Consider the following 20,076-nt stretch of genomic DNA (forward strand, 5'->3'; position numbering starts at 1 on the left):
CATATAATCCTTCTTAGAGAAACTCCTCAGCTTCCAACAGGTTAATCTTGATAAATGTCTCATAAGTTAGAAGAGCAGTTAATACACCTAACTGGACATCACAACTTAGCCTAATCTACCTTGTACACGCTGTGAATATTTACAGTTGGGAAAAACCATCAGATGTATTTTGTGATAAATACTGACTAGCTCATGGAACGTACTGAATGCCTAGACACAAAGCATGCTGGCAGTGTAGTAAAGTGTCCTCTCTTCCCGAAGCTGCTCTTGACTTCACATTCTCTGGCTTCAAGGTGGTTTTCCCGCACAAAGTGCTCCTCATGCTGGCTGAGAGCCTGGGTCCTCTTGAGGTCCCCTAAGGGTGTGTTCTGCAGTTTCTTCATTAAGGCGCCCTGATGCCAAGCTGCCAAATGTGGCCACCATGAAGCCGAAGCCACCAACTTCTGTTGCTTTGGGGGCTGGAACTTGCCCCCCTTTCAATTACAGCTGCCTCAGTCTTCTGTTGTTGTTTTTTCACTGCTTAAGCCAGCGGTTCTCAAGCTTCCTAGTGTTGCTTCCTTTTAACACAGCTCCTCATGTTGTGGGGACCCCCAACCATAAAATTATTATTATTATTATTATTTTTTTTTTTTTTTTGGTTTTTCGAGATAGGGTTTCTCTGTGTAGCTTTGCGCCTTTTCCTGGAACTCACTTGGTAGCCCAGGCTGGCCTCGAACTCACAGAGATCCGCCTGGCTCTGCCTCCCGAGTGCTGGGATTAAAGGCGTGCACCACCAACGCCCGGCAATTTTTGTTGCTACAACATAACTGTAATTTTGCTACTGTTATGAATCATAATATAAATATCTGTTTTCAGTTGGTCTTAGATGACCCCTGTGAAAGGGTCATTTGAACTCTAAAGGGGTTGTGACCCACAGGTTGAGAACTACTGGCTTAAGCTTTATTTAATTCTTTTTTTACAATTTGGAAGCTTAGCTGGATGGAATCTTGCCCTGAAGTCACCACTCCCTTTATTCCATTTAGCATCAGGTTTTTCTTTGAACTTTTTATCTCCTTGAGCACTGAAACTTGGCCCCATTACACTTCCAGATATTCCTTTTGACTCAAACTGTACATTTAAAATTTTTTCCTTGCTCAGCTTTTCATTACAGATCTTAATAAGACTAACCACTAATAACCATAAGACAGAGTCAATAGTAGGCTGCTTTGAAATCTCCTCTGCCAAGGCCACTAATCTAAAATCTTTTTATTTAGTTACAGGCATATTTTTTGGACAAGGGTAAAAAGCAGCCATATTCTTCACCAAAATATCACAAGAACGGTCTCTAGGCCACTTAATAACTCTTTTCCTCTGAAACCTCTTGAGTCAGGCCATCAAAATCTACTGTCTTCAGCACTACTGTCTTCCACACTCCTTAGTAGTATGGCCTATTAAGCATCACTTAAAGCATTCAACTGCTTTTCTAGTCCAATGTCCCAAAGTCCACATTCTGCCAACAAACAGCACGGTCAGACTGTCACAGCAGCACTCCACTCCCTGGTACCAACTTCTGTCTTAGTCAGTGTTCTATTACTGCGAAGAGACACCATGACCACAGCAATTCTTAGGAAGAAAAGCATTTAATAGGGGTTTACTTATAGTTTCAGAGGTTTAGTCTATTGTCACCAAGGCCGTGGGTGGAATGAGGTGCATGGTGGCATGCAGGCAGAAACGGTGCTGGAGAAGTAGCTGAGAGTTCTACAACTAGATCCATAGGCAGCAGGAAGAGAGAGCCACTGGGCTTGGAATGGGCTTTTTGAAACCCCAAAGTCCATCCCCAGTGACACACTTCCTCCAAAAAGGCCACACCTCTGAATCTTTTTAAATAGTGTCACTTCCTGGTGACCAAGTATTAAAAATCTATGAGCTTATGAGGGCCATTCTCATTCTCATTCACCACAAGGAGGCACTGAAATTGCAACAAAAAATTTAATCATATCTACTATATCAAACTGAACCCGAATCTTGATTTGTGAGGTTTTTATTCTTTTTAAATATGGAAGAGTGTAAAACTTTTCAAGTCCTAGATGGGGATTACTCCAACATTAAAGTTTTCATAATAATAAAACTCAGCTCTTGCAGAAGACACAAGTTTGCTTCCCAGAACCTATGTCTGATGGCTCACAACTTGCCTGTAACTTCAGCTCCAGGAGATCTATGCTCTTTCCTGGCCTCCATATGCACTGTACTCACATGTACAAACCCCCACACAGACACATAATTAAAAACAAAAATAAAGTAATCAAAACAAAGTGCAATAAAAGATTACATAGCAATAAAAAGAACCAATGCATTCTGCAACACAAACAGACCTTGAAAAGCCAGTCACTGTAGATCACACATTATGTGACTTCATATGAAATGTTCAGAACATTCACATTTACAGTAGCAAGAGTTCAGTGCTGTGAGAATAGATGGAATGGGGAGTGACTGCTGGCGGGTACAAGACTTCCTTTTAGATTGATGAAAACATCCTGGGATTAAATACTGGAGATGCTCACACAGTTCTAAATATAATAAAAAATGTTGAAGAGCTAAGGCAGCAGGATGGTGAGCTCAGGTGATATCCTATCTCATGTATATAAACAAATAAATAAATACAAAAGCCACACAGAATCATCCAATTCAAATGGGTAGACTATACAATGTGAAATCATAGCAACCCATCCTTTAAAATTATCACAGTTATTCACTTATTGTGTGTAGAGGGGTTGCACATACTGCAGAGCAAGTGTGTAGGCTAGAGGACAATTTGTAGGAGTTGACTCTTTCCTAACATGTGAGTCCTGGGGATTGAACTCAGGTCTTCTGGCTTGGCAGCATGTGCCTTTTCCCACTGAGCTATAGCACTGGTCTGATACTATTCTTTAAAATAATAACAATAATAACTATTAAGCAAATATGGGAGGAAATGTCAATCCAATTAATAATTGAAAAATATAAACTAAGCACACAAGACACTATGTTCACCTAATTTTGTAACAATAATTTTGTAACAATTTGTCAAGATGCAGAGCAACACCTACTCTCCTTCCTGAACTGCTGAAGTTGAAAGGTGTGAGTACTGACTAATGGCCCCAGTACATGGTAACAAGAATGGCAAAAATATTCCCACTTCTTAGAATTCGCCCCTAGAAAATAGTGTAAAGCAAGGGAAAAGCTGCCTGGAGGAAGCTGCCGAATTAGACCCAATAATAAAATATTACCTGAAATAATATACAACTATGAAAGGAATGTAAAGTTAATAATAAAGTGAAAACAAGGCAGACAGAAAATGCTTGACTGGTCGGGCGGTAGTGACTCATGCCTTTAATCCCAGCACTCGAGAGGCAGAGGCAGGCAGATCTCTGAGTTCAAGGCCAACCTGGGCTACAGAGAGAGTCCAGGACAGCCAGGAACATATAGAGAAACCCTGTCTCAAAAAACCAAGGAAAGAAAATGCTCTACTGTTTTGAAGGCAAAGGCATTACAACAATGCACAGAGGTGAACACAAGTGACTGCTCCTCTCTGGTTACTGGACTCTTCCGGAGTTCTAAGAATGTTGTGGAGTACGTATCCAGGCAGTGAGATGTCAGGTTCAAAATCAGAGGAGCAAGAGCAGAGGCTGGCCATTCCATCTCTGAACATTTCATAAGGAAGTATTCAAGTACTGGCCTGTGCTCTAAGCTGGAGTCAAGTGATGAAACAGAGTAAGGGGGCCATTGTCTCTTGACTGTCTCCCATTTGGAAGCCACTTGAGTGGCCTGGGCCCTCAACCCAAGCCCTCTCTCTCTCAGCAGCAGCACCTCCTAGGATTCAAGACACACAGTGATCTTAATGTGACCCAGCTCGGACCCATCACTCAGCTACGCCACTCAAGTTTCCTTGCACGACAGCCGTCAGAACTCAAGCCGGGACCCGTGGTCTCTGAGCAGCCAATCGAGGAGAAGGACTCTGGGCTGGCTCTGCAATCCCTGGTGTTGCTTCTTGGAACTTTAGCACTAAAATGGTCATGAATAGTTACAGGTGCCTTGCAATTTAGCTTCAGCTTCTTTTCCAAAATTGGGCGTGATGAAATGAACTGTCAGCAGAAGGTAGAGTTCCACCCTGGCCCTGCTCCTGCTCTAGAATGCTACACCAACTGGCCAGGTGGTGTATGTAAAGCCCGGAGACAGGATGACTTCATGTGCCAAAAGCAGGGCTCGGGTCAGGACAGCAAGGATGAGGTCATCTTTATCCATACCACTGCACCACCAGAAGTGACTTCCAGAGCAGAACACTTCATTTACTGTTGGCATGCTGCCACTATCTGAACATAAACTAATCAAGGCACCCCATGTCACTGTTAAGGCTATTTGCTCATATTTGATTAATCTGATCAAATTATGTTACAGCCAGTATTTGCTATATTTTATTCTCTTTCAGAAAACAAACTATCAGAACATCATTGGTCCATAGCTCTATAACCCTCACTTGACAAGGACAATCCTAAACGAACACTGAACACACAGCTTTCACTGACTCATCCCCCTTAAGCCCCCTCCACATTTGGGGCCAGCACCCAGCATGCTATCTGGTATAGCACTGTCCCTAGGAAGCCTGGATAACAAAGCTTTTAAAATTAGACAACTCCAGTCCCACTAGTTCGGCTATGAAAACAGAAAGATGAAGCACAAGAAATAAATGAACAGGCCAAGGTCCATCTGGGTGTGAAGAACAATCCAGAACCCAGGAGCAGGAAAAGCAGGATTCAGTACAGACGGGGGAATCCCATGACCCTGAAAGGATGCTTCATAAACTTGTCTCTACATTTCTAACAAGACAATGTGCTTGTAATATTTCAGATTTTCATCTAAACAATTGCAACTTTTAAAGGTTGTAATGAACATTTGCTGTGTGCTAACAATGCACTAGGAAATACTATATGGCAGTTATTGAGGCTATTTATAGATGAGGCTCCTGAACACAGACAGGCTAGGTGACATGCCTCAAAGTTCCACAGCTAAATGGAGTCTTGACCAAGATTCCAGCACCAACTCACTCCATTGGACTGCTCTGCTGCCTCTCACAGCTTAAGCTAGCAGACTCAAGAGGAAGGCAAGATGAGCCCCCTTTCTGAAGGGTCACTCACTACCCTCTGCACAGCTCCTCCATGGGTGAACAAAAAGACCAACTCCAGGGAGAGTCAGAGAATGGCAGGACCTCAGATTTGGAAAAACATTAGCCACTACTCTACAATAACCTCAAGAGTCCTCCCAAAACTTTACTTTTGTTAATGAATGAACTTAAGAGCCAACACTCATAAATAAAATGCCAATAAATAATGACAAACAGCAGCTCCCTCCCTCCTCTAGTGGCAGGAGAAGCCACTAGACACTGCCTCTGCCCAGTGACCGGCAACGCAAAAAATTGCACCAGATTTTCTTCCTAGGACGGCTCAAAGGGAAGGCAGGCACTATTTGTCCCGGGCTTGCCAAGGCTTTTACTCCTTTCAGAGTCAATTTTTGTTTTCACTCCAGCATAACTCTTTAAAAGTTCAAAATCAAGTCAACTGAGTTCAAGTTTTAAAAACAAATAAGGTCTATGAATCCCTGAACTTCCACGAAGCCCAGTTTCTAGACTGACCAACATAAAATGTCTTGAGTACCTACTGCAGTCAAAACAGATGTTTGGCTCAGTCAGCCTCTCTCTTTGCTCAAGTATGGGCAGGTCCAAAGTTTACATAAAAGAAACGCTACTGAAAAATCAGAGCCAGAAGAGCCATGTAGAAAGGCTCAGATTTAATGGAGGCAGGAGATGGTGCTCGACTGTGAATCTGGAAGCCGAGGTTCTCACATCCAGTACTGTGGAGTGCTTTCCACAAGTAAGGGTGTGTGTCAGGTGGGAGGGTGACAGCTCAATGTGACCACACAGTGGCCTGGAGATGAACTGGTGAGCAGTGTATGGGGGTCAGCAAAGAGTTGATTTCTAATTGGCCAAATCTGCTGGGTGTCCTGGGGCCTTAATTTTCTTTTCAAAATCTAACTCCTATGATCCAAAAAAGGGAAGGAAGTAGGGAAGAAGGGAGGTTTCTTTAGAATTCCATGACTATGGATCTCCTTGATGTCCAGCTGAAGAACTCAGCAGTAACCAGGGAGTTACCACAACAGGCAGTAGACCCCATCTGCCACTTCCTGTGTCGCTGCAGACAGGTAGGACAGATGAATCCCTTTCTCCTTGTCAGGGAAGGGCAGCTCCAAAGTGGACAACTGGACAGTAAGCTGAGAAATAAAGGTCTCTGAGCGAGCCAAGACACGGTCAGAAGCAGAGCTCAGCTGGGATGAACGGAGCTCTCCACAGCCACATGCTGGCCATGGCAGGCCAGCAAGGGGAGGAACACAGACTTCAAACCCAGCCTGCATGACCATTTCCCTGACAATGATAACAACAACAAAATTCAGTCCTCACAGAACCTTCTGAGGGAACAGCACACCGGCCAGAGAGCCATATCAACCTGACCTCCCCAACACTGTGTCTTACAGCCACGGCTAGTTAGGCCCAGGTCAAATGATTCTCCACAGTTCCCATCTACTCCTCAGTTTCTGCAATTCTCGTTCTGCTTTCCCTGCTCAGAGACAGTTCTGACTCTCCCCATACCCACCACCACATTATAAAATGATTTATGTAAAAATTACTTCCCATCTGTACACGCAGGGAAAAGAGGTTTGTCCATGTCATCATGGACAAACAAGACCTAGAAAACTGGTGGCAAGCACACCTTCTGATCATGTTCAAGTCTTACAAGATTGGTTAGTTTCAAACAATCCCACAGGTGCGTATTTGGACCCAAGATTACAGTCCTGCTTTGGTTAGACCACAAAAGTGCTACAGAAGAAACTATTAGGAGTTATTGTCATTACAAATCAGTGACACCAAGAATCTAACATGTTCCTAGATCTAGACTAAGTGTCTTTATCCACATGACCTTATAGAGTTCTTGCGAGAACTTCATGAGGCAAGACTATTTTTATGAGCTTTTTATAGATGGGAAAACTGAGGCTGGGCTGTGAAGGAGCTTAGTAAAGAACAGACTAGAAAGACAAGGATCCTTCTGAACAGGTTAAGATGCCCACCTATCCCTGACCCCATCCCTGACACCTTCCCTGACCCCATCCCTGACCCCTTCTCTGGTCCCATTCCTGACCCCTTCTCTGGCCCCATTCCTGACCCCTTCTTGACCCCACCCCTGACTCCTTCCCTGGCTCCATCCCTGGTCCCATCCCTAATCCCTTCCCTAGTCCCTCCTGGCCCCATCTCTGACCCAATCCCTGACCCCTTCTCTGGCCCCATCCCTGACCCCTTCTCTGGTCCATCCCTGATCCCACCCCTGACTGAATCCCTGATCCCTTCCCTAGTCCCTCCTGGCTCCATCCCTGACCCCCTCCAGCCTCCAGCCTCCTCTGCTCACTCAGTCTCTGCTTGTATGACATTCTTGTCAATTGTCATTTTCCTTCCCCTGACACAGACCAAAACACTTGACTGCTAGGGTCTCCCCGGACAGTCTCAGCAGACGAACAGCCTAGTGAAGTCCCTGGCAGGCCTCTGCCATACTATCAAGGTAAAGCTGCCCGAACTCCTGCTGAACACCTACTGGTACAAAGATCATGCAAAGATCTTTAAGACACAGGGAAACAAGAGCAATTGGCCAATTTCAGTGTGCCAGAGGTATGGACAGCCCATATTGTCGTATCTGCATATACACACCGACCCACTTATTTTCATAGTACCACACCTATGACCATTTTCTCCCTAACATTCAGGAATGCAAGCAGAGCTTGCACACAGAGGCAGACAAGTCAAAGGTGTTCCAGAGGTAGGCTACACCTGCCCTCAGTCAGATTTGGGTGTGCAGTGGGGGTAGGATAGCAGCTGGAACAGACACATGGTTCTTACTTACCCTTTCTATCTCCTGGAGGTATAGGAGTGCGATGTCCCCAGCTTTCTCATAGCAGGTGATGACATCCTGTTCCCGGTCCACATGGAGATTACTGGTAGAGGATGAGACAGGCAGCTTCTCTAAACAAAGTCCTAAGAGCAAAGCAAACACACAGCAACTGGATGAGGTGGTTTTCATGGGCCTTAATTATAGGGATCGCTCTAGAGGACCAGAAAATGGTCTGCGCTGTAAGAGGCTATCAGAAGTGGCCCCTCCATCCCTGCTCCTTTCATTGAGACAGGGTCTCACTATGTAGGACTAGCTGGTCTGGAACTCCCTAAGTAGACCAAGCTGGCCTTGAACTCACAAAGATCCACTTGCCTCTCGCCTGCCTCTCAATTAAAGGCATGTGATACCACACCCTGACTGTCCTCTCTCTTAAAGACAAGTGGAACTTCAAAATGAAGAACCAGAAGGAACATTTACAGGTGCAGAAGGGACCACTCACAATACGCAGCGGTCTATTTCAGCTTGATATTCAGTTTGAACTTGAGAGGGCCCTTCACCATGAGCTTTCAGTCCTGAAGAATATGGTGGTCATTTTTTATATCAGCATGACCAGGCAATGGGGTGCTAGGACATTTGGACAAACATTCTGGGTGTGTCTGTAGGGTGTTCCTGGATGAGATTTACATTACACACGGGTTGGTAAACTGAGTGTGGGGGCCCACAGAGACTCCATAGTGTGGCCTTACTTCATCTTGACTCAAGGTCAGAGAGTCCGAGCTTGTTTTGCCCTTCAAGGATGAATAACAGGATGTTTTGCCAAAGGCATGGTTACCAGATGTCTTGAGAATTAAGGAGGTGTTTACACTTGTTTGTACTTTGAACTATGATGTCACTGAGAGGTGGAGGTCTTTTGCCCACTTTGCTTTGGGTATAAAAAGGCCCTGAGACATAAACTCAGGGCGACTGTGGTATTGACTCAGAGTCCTCCAGATGCTATTCTGTGTCTCTATTTTTCATATCTATTATGTCTTAATGCTCACTCCTCCATTCAAGACTGTTAGATAGTCGGGCAGGACCCAGCAACTGAGTAAGCCTGTTGCCTTCCCTAAGTGGGCAGGCCTCATCTAGTCACCTGAATAGACCAGGACAATAGCTAGGACAGAGAAAAGCATGGCCCTTTCCTGCCTGAACAGCAGCACTGGCTCCCCTTGGCCCAGGGCCTGCTGGCTCTCATACTGAAACCTATGCCACTAGGTCTTTGGGTTCCGAGGCCTTCAGACTGGACTGGAAGTACACCAGCAGCTCCCTTGGGATTATAGCAGTCAACTAAAGGCCTTACCTCCTACTGACCCTGTCCCAGGAGGTTCCTGACTATTACAAAGACTCTCACTCAATGATGCCCAAAGCTTTTCAACAATTTTTAAAAATAAGCAAATCTGGCAGCTCTTGTTTAGATCTTAAGTGTCCCCAAAGGCCTTTATGTTAAAGGCATGGCCCCAGAGTGGTGCTACTGGGGAGATGTGGAATCTTTTAAGAGGTGGCAGCTAGTAGAAAGTCTTTGGGTCAATGGTGCATGCCTTGGAATAAGTTTTCAATGCCCTGAGGGAGCATTATTTAGAAACTAGGGAAATCTTACCACATTCAAATTAATACTCAGGCCTAAGAGCTTAGGAGTAATTAGAACACATGGATCATTTCTTAGTTCTGGACTAAAAGAAAACCCTGAACACTGTCTGGAGGCATTTTTCTCATAGATGGGGCAAACATTTTTCTCATAGATGGGGCTCTTTACCAGGGTAGAGCTCTGGATTGAGATGTACAAAAGCATGAAAGGCTGAAAAAAATGGCAATGTGAGGATGGGCAGACATTTTTAAACCTCAGTGCCCACCAATCTTCAACTGGCCTAGAGAAATCAGACTCAGTTTTTAGCCACCAAAAGGCAGAGGGAGAAGACATGGTAGGGGATGGTGTGGCAGACTTTTTACAATTTCTGCTGCCTCAACTGCCTATGACATGGTGTACACTCCAGCTCATTGAAAAGTCTGAGAGTGTCTGGAATTGGAAGAGGCAGATAGTTCTCTTGTAGAGCTGAGGAAGTGGAGACCCATGATGATAAGGAAAGTGATTGGTCCCAAACCAGAAAGATAACAGTCTTTAGCCTCCTGGCTGACATACATCATGTTAGGTACTAATATTCAAAGTGGACTCCACTCAATGTCTTTTCATGGCTTACTAGCTCATTTCTTTGTCTTGCTAACTAATACTCCACTTACCTACCCGTCTATTGAATAGTTTGCTTGATTGCTTAGTTTTGGCTATTGGAGAAGTTATAAACATGTAGGACTTTTGTGTGTGTGTGTGGACATAAGTTTCAATTCAATTTAGTAAATACCAAGATGTGCAACTTCTAGGTCACATGACTCTGTTGAAGATATAGTCTTGGAAGAAACCACCCCACAGTGCTTCTTATCTTTTGACTCAGATCAAGAGTCTCGCTGTTTTCCAAGGTGAAAGTATTGCTTTGCTCAGAGCAGGATTGAACAAGCTTCTGCTGCTCTGCTTGTGCCCAGCACTGGAGTTGCTGGCTTTGGGAGTTAGCCAGTCTGATAGGTGCACAGTGGAATCTCACTCTTGTAGGAATCTACACTTCTCTGATGACTTGTATCAAGTGCTTTCTCATGCTTATTTGCCACCTGCATATCTTATTTGAAATGCTGCTTAGTTAATTTTTTTGCTCTTTTTCAATTGGGGTATTTAGGGAGTTCCAGTGTTGAGTTTTAAGTATTCTCTGTATGTTTCAAATGAAAGCTCTTTATCATAAATATTTTGTAAATATTTTTTCAAAACCTATGACTTCTGAAATAGAGTGTATTCATAAATATGTTCATCTGTGTGTAGGTGAGCATGCATGTATTGGGGTGGGCAGAGTTCAACATTGGGTGTCTTTTTCTATCTCTCCACATCACTTTTTGAGACAGGGTTTCTCACTGGACCTGGAGCTTGCCAATTCAGGTAGACTGGCAGGCCAGCAAGCCCCAGCGACCCTCCTATCTCCAGTGCTGAAATTGTAAGCACTTTCCAGGCTTTTATATGGGGCTAGGGCTCTGAACTGCATGCACTTACCAGCTGAGCCATACCCCAGCCCTCCAAGCCAAACACTTCTCTTTCCACTCCTCTACTGGCATCTTTCACACAGTTAACATCATTAAATTCCAATTTTATCAACGTTTTTCTTTCATTAATTGCACTTTAGATATTATAACTAAACCTCATTGGTAAATACAAAGTTACCTAGTTTTCTCCTGTGTTATCGTCTAGGAGTTTCATAGCTTTGCATTTTACTTTGATACTTATGATCTATTTTGACATAATACTTGAGGTCTATGACTGAGTTTTTATCCTTAATTTTTCTTCATCTCTATTCAGAGGTCCTGGCATTGTTTGTTAAAGACTATCCTTTCTGGGGCTGGAGAGATGGCTCAGTGGTTAAGAGCACCAGCTGTTCTTCCAGAGGTCCTGAGTTCAATTCCCAGCAACCACATGATGTCTCACAACCATCTATAATAGGACATGATGCCCTCTTCTGGCATGCAGAACACTCATACATAAAATAATAATAATAATAATAATAATAATAATAATAATAATAAAAGACTATCCTTTCTATATTGAGTTGCCTCTGTTCCTTGTCAAAGCTTAGTTGACTCAGTTGAATGGATCCAAGTACTCTTTTCATGGTACTTCTCTTCTCATAGTATTTCTTTTCATTGCTCCAATAGTTGCATTTTCTATACAACTGCCCATTACAGAAGTAGGTTGTTTCCACTCTGGCTACTATGAACAATGCAGGTATGAGTATTCATGGACAATTTTCTTGTACAGAAATGCTTTTAATACTCTTTGGCTGATACCTAGGAGTGGAATTGTTGGATCACATGACAAGTTTCTTTTTAACTTTTTATTGCCAAACTGTTTTTCTAAACTAGATTTAGCTTTCTGCATCTGGCCAGCAGTGTATAAGGGCCCTGTCTCCACAGAGCTGGCATTGCTACTGTCTCCTTTTAAACAGCATCCCCCGGAGTGCAGGAAAACGCATCTCATTGTGTTGAGAGTCATATTTCCATGACCACTGACTAACTATCCATTTGCTCTGTGCTTATTTGTTATCTACACATCTTCTTTAGTCAACTGTCTATTAAAATGTTTAACCCACTTACATGGTTGCTAATTTTCCTATGGACTTGACAGTTTTTTGTATATTTTAGATACAGATGTTCAGATTTGTGATTTGGAAATATTTCTATTCTATGAATTCCTCTTCTTCCTTTTTATTTAATTTTAATTTTTAATTTTTTTTCTTACTTTTTTTTTTTTTTTTTTTTTTTTTGGTTTTTCGAGACAGGGTTTCTCTGTGTAGCTTTGCGCCTTTCCTGGAACTCGCTTTGGAGACCAGGCTGGCCTCGAACTCACAGAGATCAGCCTGGCTCTGCCTCCCGAGTTCTGGGATTAAAGGCGTGCGCCACCACCGCCCGGCTTTTCTTACATTTTTTAAGAGGACACTTGCCCTGGGTGGAGAGATGAACTACAAGCCACCTGGTGCCATGAGGCCCAGATGCAAGGGGCCATTTTTTAAATAGAAGAAATAAACTTTTGATGAAATCCAATGTATCCATGTTTTCTTTAATTGGGCTGAATTTGGGCTAACAAGGCTTTGCTTTGCATGTTCTTCTAGAATTGGAACACAGAAGTGTGATCCACACTGCCATCATTTTCACATATACTGCAAGGTACAGATTGAACTGACCTTTTTGCAAATAGACCTCCGGCTCTCTAATTGCACATAACTGAAGATTTTCCTTCCCTGATGAAACATACTTTTTAGGAAAATCATGTGGACACCAACGGGTGTATCTCCAGATTGTCCTCTGTTACAGCAAACTGTCTATGCTCACACCAATGCCTGGTGAGTTCCGTCACACTCATAGCTAGGAGAACTGAAGGCTGCTCACAGGACTCCAGAGGGAGAGGAGAACTCCAAGTTAGAGCCTTTTCTTTCCTGAACTCTTCCCTCCATGCCTTCTACCGTTATTGATTTTAGTTTGTGTCTTTTTGTGTAATAAGCAGTAAGCATGAATAAATTTTCTGAAACGTGAGCATTTGTATTGCAATCAGTGGCTGAAGATAATCTTGAGTAACACTGACAGGCATTAGAGAACATAGCTGAATTCTTCTAACTTTGTCACAATGTGTTTCTGACCTAGAATACATCTTCTAAGTCTTGCTAGAAGAGAATGTATATTCTGTTGTAAGGTGGAATGCCATACAAAGGTCAGTTGGATCAAGTCAACACACTGTGTTCCTGGGCTTCTTTCTATAACTTTCTGCTCTGTCTTCTTGCTCTACATTTATTAAAACTGGGGTATGAGTTGAGCATAACTGTACATCTGCCCATTTCTCTGTGAAGATTTTTCAGTTTTTCTTCATGTATTTTAAACTCTGCTACTGGGTATATTAACTTTAGAATTGTTATTATATCCCTTAATAGACTTCTACTAATGGACTTCTTTGCTTCAACACCACCTTTGCCCACGTTTATCTGGCTCCTCCAATTCTCGTTTGGTTAGTGTAACCACAGCACATTCCTCATCCCCTTTTCTCTCAATCTCCTGTGTCATTATTTAAAAAAAATACTTTCTATAGTCAACACTCTGATGATCTCTCAGTTTTAGTGTTTGGAATATTTACATTTAGCCAAACATGGTGACACAGGCCCATGATCCCAGTACTCTGCAGACTGAGGATCATGTATTTGAGGCCAGCCTAGGGTACACAGTGAAAAACCAACCAAACAAATCCCCACAGTGACATTTACCGATATTTCTATTGGTCCCACATGCCCTGTTCTGTTTCTTTCCCCTCTTTTTCTGCCCTCTATTTAGCCAGCATTATTTATCTACCTGTTAACTTACTAGCAAAAATGATGTCTGTTGCTTTTGGTTTTAATTTGCTATGATCTGTTTCAAATGACTTCACACACTGTGAACAACCCTTATAACTGCATGCTTTCACCTGTCCCCTTAGAGCTAGTATTTGTATGAAGTGGTCAACTATATTTTAGAGAAACTTCCTCTTCTATCTTCAGCAATACAGTTGGGCTCTTCTGTGCCAAACATTCATTGTGTTGATCCACATTTTCTTCTGGTGTCTTTTCTTCTGCCCAAGGTGGTTCCTTTAATATATTTGGTGGGATGGCCTCCTCCCACTGACTTCTTAGCTGCATTATGTCTGGGAGATTGATCTTCATCTTTGGAGCTGTTTCACTAGGAAGGGAGTTCAAGGCTCGTGGTTTGCTTCCCCCCAATCTTCCTCTAAGGATGCTGCTCCACTGACTTCTCGCGTCCACATTTCCTGAAAAGAGTCCTGCTTCTCACCCTCGTGTTTGTTCATTATATGGGTCTCTTTCTGGCTTCATCACTGGCTGGGAACAGTTTGTATCATGAAGTACTTTGGCTTCTCTGAGTTCCTAGAACCAAGTATTTACAGTTTTGTAAAAACTAAAAAGTGTTTAGTCATTATTTCTTCAAAAACGTTTATGTTGGCTGAGGGGATGGTTCAGTGGGTAAAATACTTGCCATGATCCTGAGTTCAGATGCCCAGAACAGAAATGTGGTAGCACTCGCCTATAGTCTCAGCACTCCTACAGAGAGACAGGAAGCAGAGACAGAGAAGCCTCCCAAAGCCTGTAAGCCAGCTCACGGTATATGCAGAAGAACCCCTACAAGTCTGCGGGCCAGCTCATGGCATACACAGTGGGAAAACAAGAGATGGACCTCATACAAGGTAGCAGGCAAGAAACAACATCCAAGGTTGTCTCAAACTTCTACATGTGCCCTGTAGTAAGCACATGCCTGCAGCCACACATATGACAACATACAGATCCCACACACACAAAGATAAAAACACAGTTTTTATGTTCCCTGTTTCCTTTCCTAGGTGACTTTAATTACACGTATATCAAGTCACCTCGCATTGTCACACAGTTGTTATATTCTAGTTTGATCTCTTGTTGTGTAAAAGGCACCCTGACCAAAAGCAACTTAGAGTAAAGCATCTTTTAGGCCTAAACCTCCATGCCACAGTCCATCATTGAGGGTAGTCAGGGCAGGAGCTCAGGCAGGAACTGGAAGTGAAACCATGCAGGAATGCTGCTTGCTTGTTTGCCCTACTCTTTTTTTTTTTTTTTTTTTTTTGGTTTTTCGAGACAGGGTTTCTCTATGTAGCTTTGCACCTTTCCTGGAACTCGCTCTGTAGACTAGGCTGGCCTCGAACTCACAGAGATCCACCTGTCTCTGCCTCCCGAGTGCTGGGATTAAAGGCGTGCGCCACCACCGCCCGGCCAGTTTGCCCTACTCTTACTTAGCTTTCTTATACAGCCCAGGACCACCTGCCAGGGGAATGGTGCCACCCATGGTAGGCTGGGCCCTTCTATATCAATTATCAACCAAGATAATCCCCACAGACGTGCCCGCAGGCCAATCTGTAAGCCAGTTATCCCTCAATCATCCCTTCTTAGGTGACTGTGGGCTGTGTCAAATTGACAGTTCTAATTAGAACAAGGGTTAAATTCTATAATCTTTCCACTTAGAAAATTTCCCTCTTCAATTTTAAATTTTTTTTTCCTCTTTGTTTCCAAATTCACTAATCTTTTCTTTTGCAGTATCTACTCTGCATAAAATCACATCCACTGAGCCGGGTGGTGGTGGTGCACACCTTTAATCCCAGCACTCGGGAGGCAGAGACAGGTGGATCTCTGTGAGTTCGAGGCCAGCCTGGTCTACAGAGTGAGTTCCAGGACAGCCAGGGCTACACAGAAAGACCAAAAGTCTTGAAAAACCAAAAAAGGACAGACTCCTCATTTACCACAATAGCCCCAGAACTACTCCAAAGCAAGTGAGCAAGTACTTGGTTACAGCTTTGGAATGTTCTTTAAACACTCACTGGTACAAAATTAAAAATGACCAGGAAAAAAAAGAGAAATTGTTTCATAGTCTGCTCTTTTCTTGGATAAGAAGCAACCAGACAACATAAGAGCGGAAATTAATTAATTAATTAATTAATACAAGGAAAACCAATCCCCCAGAATATATTAAGAGGTCAAGAAAACTTGGCTCCACTGGTTGACATCATGTTCCTGTAGCTGGACTCTGACCGCTAATGCCCATGGCAATGACCAAGCTGTTCAGAGACATGCCAAGGCCTCTGAGTCAAAGAAATACCAAATCTGTTCAATACAACCTGATTATTCTTGTGTTTTACTAGGTTCCAAAACGCCAAAGCCAGTCCTCTGAGTCTACAAGCAACAGTCACACATGGCTAGTACGGACATTTAAACCAGCTCTACCACCTACCCTCTGCAGCAAAGGAGGTGCAATGCTTTGGGTGGGATCGTGATCTAAATATCCAGTTTCTAACATTTAAGGTCTGAACTGCATGAGTGCACAGTAAGGAATCTCCCCTGGCCTTGCAGAAGGCCCTCATGGTGTCGGACTAATGGTTGCTCCTCTTTCCCCCAATACTATACCTTTCATCCTACACGCACTGGACATGCAAGGGCAGAATCCTAACAGCATACCAAATCAATTCCAGAATACTTAGTGCTCTGTCTAAAGCTGGGCCTCTGGACTGACACACGAATTTTCAAGTGTCAGAGTCACATCAGCACTGTCTGAGAGGTGAAGTCCTGAGGTCAGGGCCCAAATTGGCTCCCATTAGAATTTAGATGGGGTCTTGTCAGTTTAGCAGTCGGTTTCAGCAGTGTTTTTAGTGACTTTCTTTTTTCCCCCTAGAGAAATGCATAATCAAAAGGCAGGGGGTGTCAGACTTGCTAAATAGCTTCTATGATGCCAACGCCTCTGTAAGACCGCAGTAATATCTGTCTCTCCAAAATCAAGCTGTATGCAAAAGGGAAGAAATTTAGTGTGTATTTATCTGCTCTCTTGCAGCAATTAAACATCAGAGACCAGGTACTAGACAGAAAAGCCGACTGTTCAGTCTGAAGTTCAGTAACATGGTGCTAGCATCGTCTCAGCTCTGATAAGAGATACCTCTAACTATACCCCAACAAGGCGGGCAACAGCATCGTGGAAGAAGAAAGGTCACGGTGGGACAAGAAGGACCAAGTGCATTCCACCCACTCTTACAGAAACCTTGGTCCCTTAAGAGCTACATCTACACCTTCCAAGAGTGGTGCCCCAATGATCTAATCATTTTCCATTAGCTCCCATATCGTGAGGTTCTATTATTGATTAACATTATCACCCTGCGAACCAGCACACAAACTTTTTGAAGGACACACTTAAGCCACAGCCAAGCCATAACAAAATGCTATTTGACAACAAAGGCCAGGTTTAAAGCATTAGTAATAAGTATGGCTGACCACATTACTGCTGTTCAAAAATGCAGAATACCCACCCAGCCTATGGTCCATCTCCCTGCCACCGGATGAAGTTTCCACAGAGGGATTGGTATCTGGCAAGCCCTTCTGTGAACTAATAACCATAAAATCATTTGGATGGTACACCCCTTGCTCTCAAAGCTCTTCCACACACAGTGGTTATTTAGTAACACTCTGTAGGTACTGTCTGTATCCTAAATATATGGAGGAGGAATGTCTGAGACATTATGTGACTGGCCCACATGTTGTGGAAGAGGCAGAAGTGGACACTCAAACAGCCCAGGTACTGGGGAAGAAGCCCTGTGCTGGGGGGTCATGCCCTTCCCAGGCTGTCAGGGGGTAGTGTTGAAAGCTGAGGTAGTACTAGGGGCCAGAAGACCAGGGGGAAGCCACTACTGGACAGGGTTCTGGACAGCAAAGAGTCAGGCTGAGAGCCCCCCACAACATGCCCAGACTCTGTAGTGCTCTATTTAGACAGGACTACAGAGTTCTTCCATGTGCAGCTATATCTGAGCGCCCTCAGCCTTCTCTGGGTATAAGACTGACCCATACTATCAAGGTTCATTTGGCTAGTTCCTTCTCAGAACCTTGCACTATGCCTGGGGTTTGATGAGCAGTTTCTGAACTCCAGCTACCCTACAACGAAGGTGCTCACAGATCTTAGAGATACGATTGGATTCAGGACTCCACAGCTAACAAATGATAAAGTCACCATGCTTTGACCCTTGTTCCCTGTAACTACAAAGCCCTCTGGCAGTATCTTTTACTGAGCAGCTAACAGCAGTGAATTCAGTGCCCAATCCCAGCAAGGCAATAAAAATGAGTTTCAAATTGAATCTTATGAACCAAAGTCCAGTGCTGATCTTCTCTCCCACCAAGAGCTGCCCCACCTCAGGCAATCCCAGGACCACCAATCCTCCTAGGCCTTGTCTGTTCTATGAACCACTGAGATACTAACTTGTGCTACAGGGCTGAACAGGCAAGCTGATACTTTGATTCTTGAAAATCGCATGGAAATGGAAAGGATAACAACTTCTCACAGTTATACAATAAAGCTGTAAATGTAACGAGAGGCCCTGTGAACTACAACACTAGCCATTGTTTTCTCATTTATCTTAACCACAGCTCCGGAAGTCAGCCACAGGAAAGGCACATCCTGAGGCCTCTGAAACCAGACTACGGGGGAGTCTATAACTGGACTTTGTAACTGGATGTACTAAACCTCAGTATAATTCCACATCTCTGGTAATCCAGCACTGTGGTGTAGGCTTCAAAGGCAGTAAGACAATGCTCAGGGATCTCAATTCCAAAGCTGAAAGGAAATCCAGGGAGAGCCCAAGGCACACAAGCAAAGCCATCGTGAAGGCAGCTCACCCAGGGCTGCTGAACTAGAGTCTCAGAGTTCCCACAGGTATCAGGTGTGTGGGGCATGGAGAGGGGACGTGGCCATGGAAACAGCACATGCTGAAGAGGAAGGAGGGGATGCTATCATGGGTCTCCTGTAAGGTCTCTGCCAACCCACAGCTTCTCTGATTTAAGTGGCTCCTGGCTAGAAGCCACGGCCGGCCCTTTTGGGAACACCAAGAATCGTTTTCCTTCTAGGCTCAGTATACCCTTCTTAGGAATCAAATACATGTGTACACGCAGAGACACACAGATACACACGCACACGCACACGCGCGCACACACACACACACACACAACCTCAGAAGTGAAGCCAATCCTGGATTCAACATTTACCTGCCAGAGCAAACACTCTTTCAGTGAATGTCTCTTCTCACTCCATAATTCTGCAAGCAAATAAGATGCTAATTCAACCTGAAATACTCATGAGCTAGAGCCCGTGATCTGAATTTATGCTCTTTAAGTCTCCACTTAATAACCATACACCAACATGTATTTAACATACAGCAATAACAACAGGTGTGAGTGCTTACTTGCCAATTATCTGAGAGCTCCATGACAACAGGACCAGGCCTCAAGCTGGTAAGTAACTCACCCAAGATGATACAAGAAGGGCAGTGCTGGGATTTGGCCAGCCAGTCTGAATCCACAGCTGAGTTTTCTGGCACTACATTATACTCTGTAATGTCTCTGATGCGTGAGTCTCTATGCATTAACCTACAGCTATAATGGCCAAGAATGTGGGTTGTGAAGTCAGGCTCCTTTGCTCATGGCATATAGCTGACTTTACATAAAATTGCTAAATGAAAGGCGGAGGCAGGCACATCTCTGTGAGTTCGAGGCCAGCCTGGGCTACAGAGTGAGTTCCAGGACAGTCAAGGCTACACAGAGAAACCCTGTGTCAAAAAACCAAAAAACAAACAAACAAACAAAAGAATGCTAAATGATGAATACAGTGCCTGGCACATGGTAAGTCCTCAAAAATAAAAAAGTGAATAAACAACGCTGATGTTTGATAGTTGTATCATGATCACCTTAAGATAACAGCAGCTGGAGAGACTCCAGGTGGGAGAATTATATGTTTCTCACTGTTTAAACAACAGCTTGACTGAGATACTGTGCAAATATTATAAAATATCTTACAGTACATTCAGTGGAACATCAGCAGCTAATTCCAGAACATTTTCATCGCTCCAAAAAGCAGCCCTCACCAGCAGTTCCTTCCCATGCCCCTTCCAGCAGACGCTGAGACCTCTCATTCACTTTCTGCCTCT

At 43.7% G+C, this 20,076-nt stretch overlaps 1 protein-coding gene across 6 annotated transcripts in view; it reads right to left on the reverse strand.

Moving 5' to 3' along the window:
• Ttc7b (tetratricopeptide repeat domain 7B) overlaps positions 1 to 20,076 on the reverse strand; it is a 216,825-nt gene that overhangs the window by 152,177 nt on the left and 44,572 nt on the right. For all 6 annotated transcript variants that reach the window (XM_052738772.1, XM_052738769.1, XM_052738767.1 and 3 more), the window contains one exon: positions 7,956 to 8,086. In XM_052738772.1, coding sequence (XP_052594732.1) covers positions 7,956 to 8,086 — 131 coding nt within the window. The remainder of the gene's footprint in view (positions 1 to 7,955; positions 8,087 to 20,076) is intronic.

The sequence above is a fragment of the Peromyscus californicus genome, unplaced genomic scaffold, assembly GCF_007827085.1.
Source record: "Peromyscus californicus insignis strain IS unplaced genomic scaffold, ASM782708v3 Scaffold_15__1_contigs__length_86483966, whole genome shotgun sequence".
Lineage (NCBI taxonomy): Eukaryota > Metazoa > Chordata > Mammalia > Rodentia > Cricetidae > Peromyscus > Peromyscus californicus.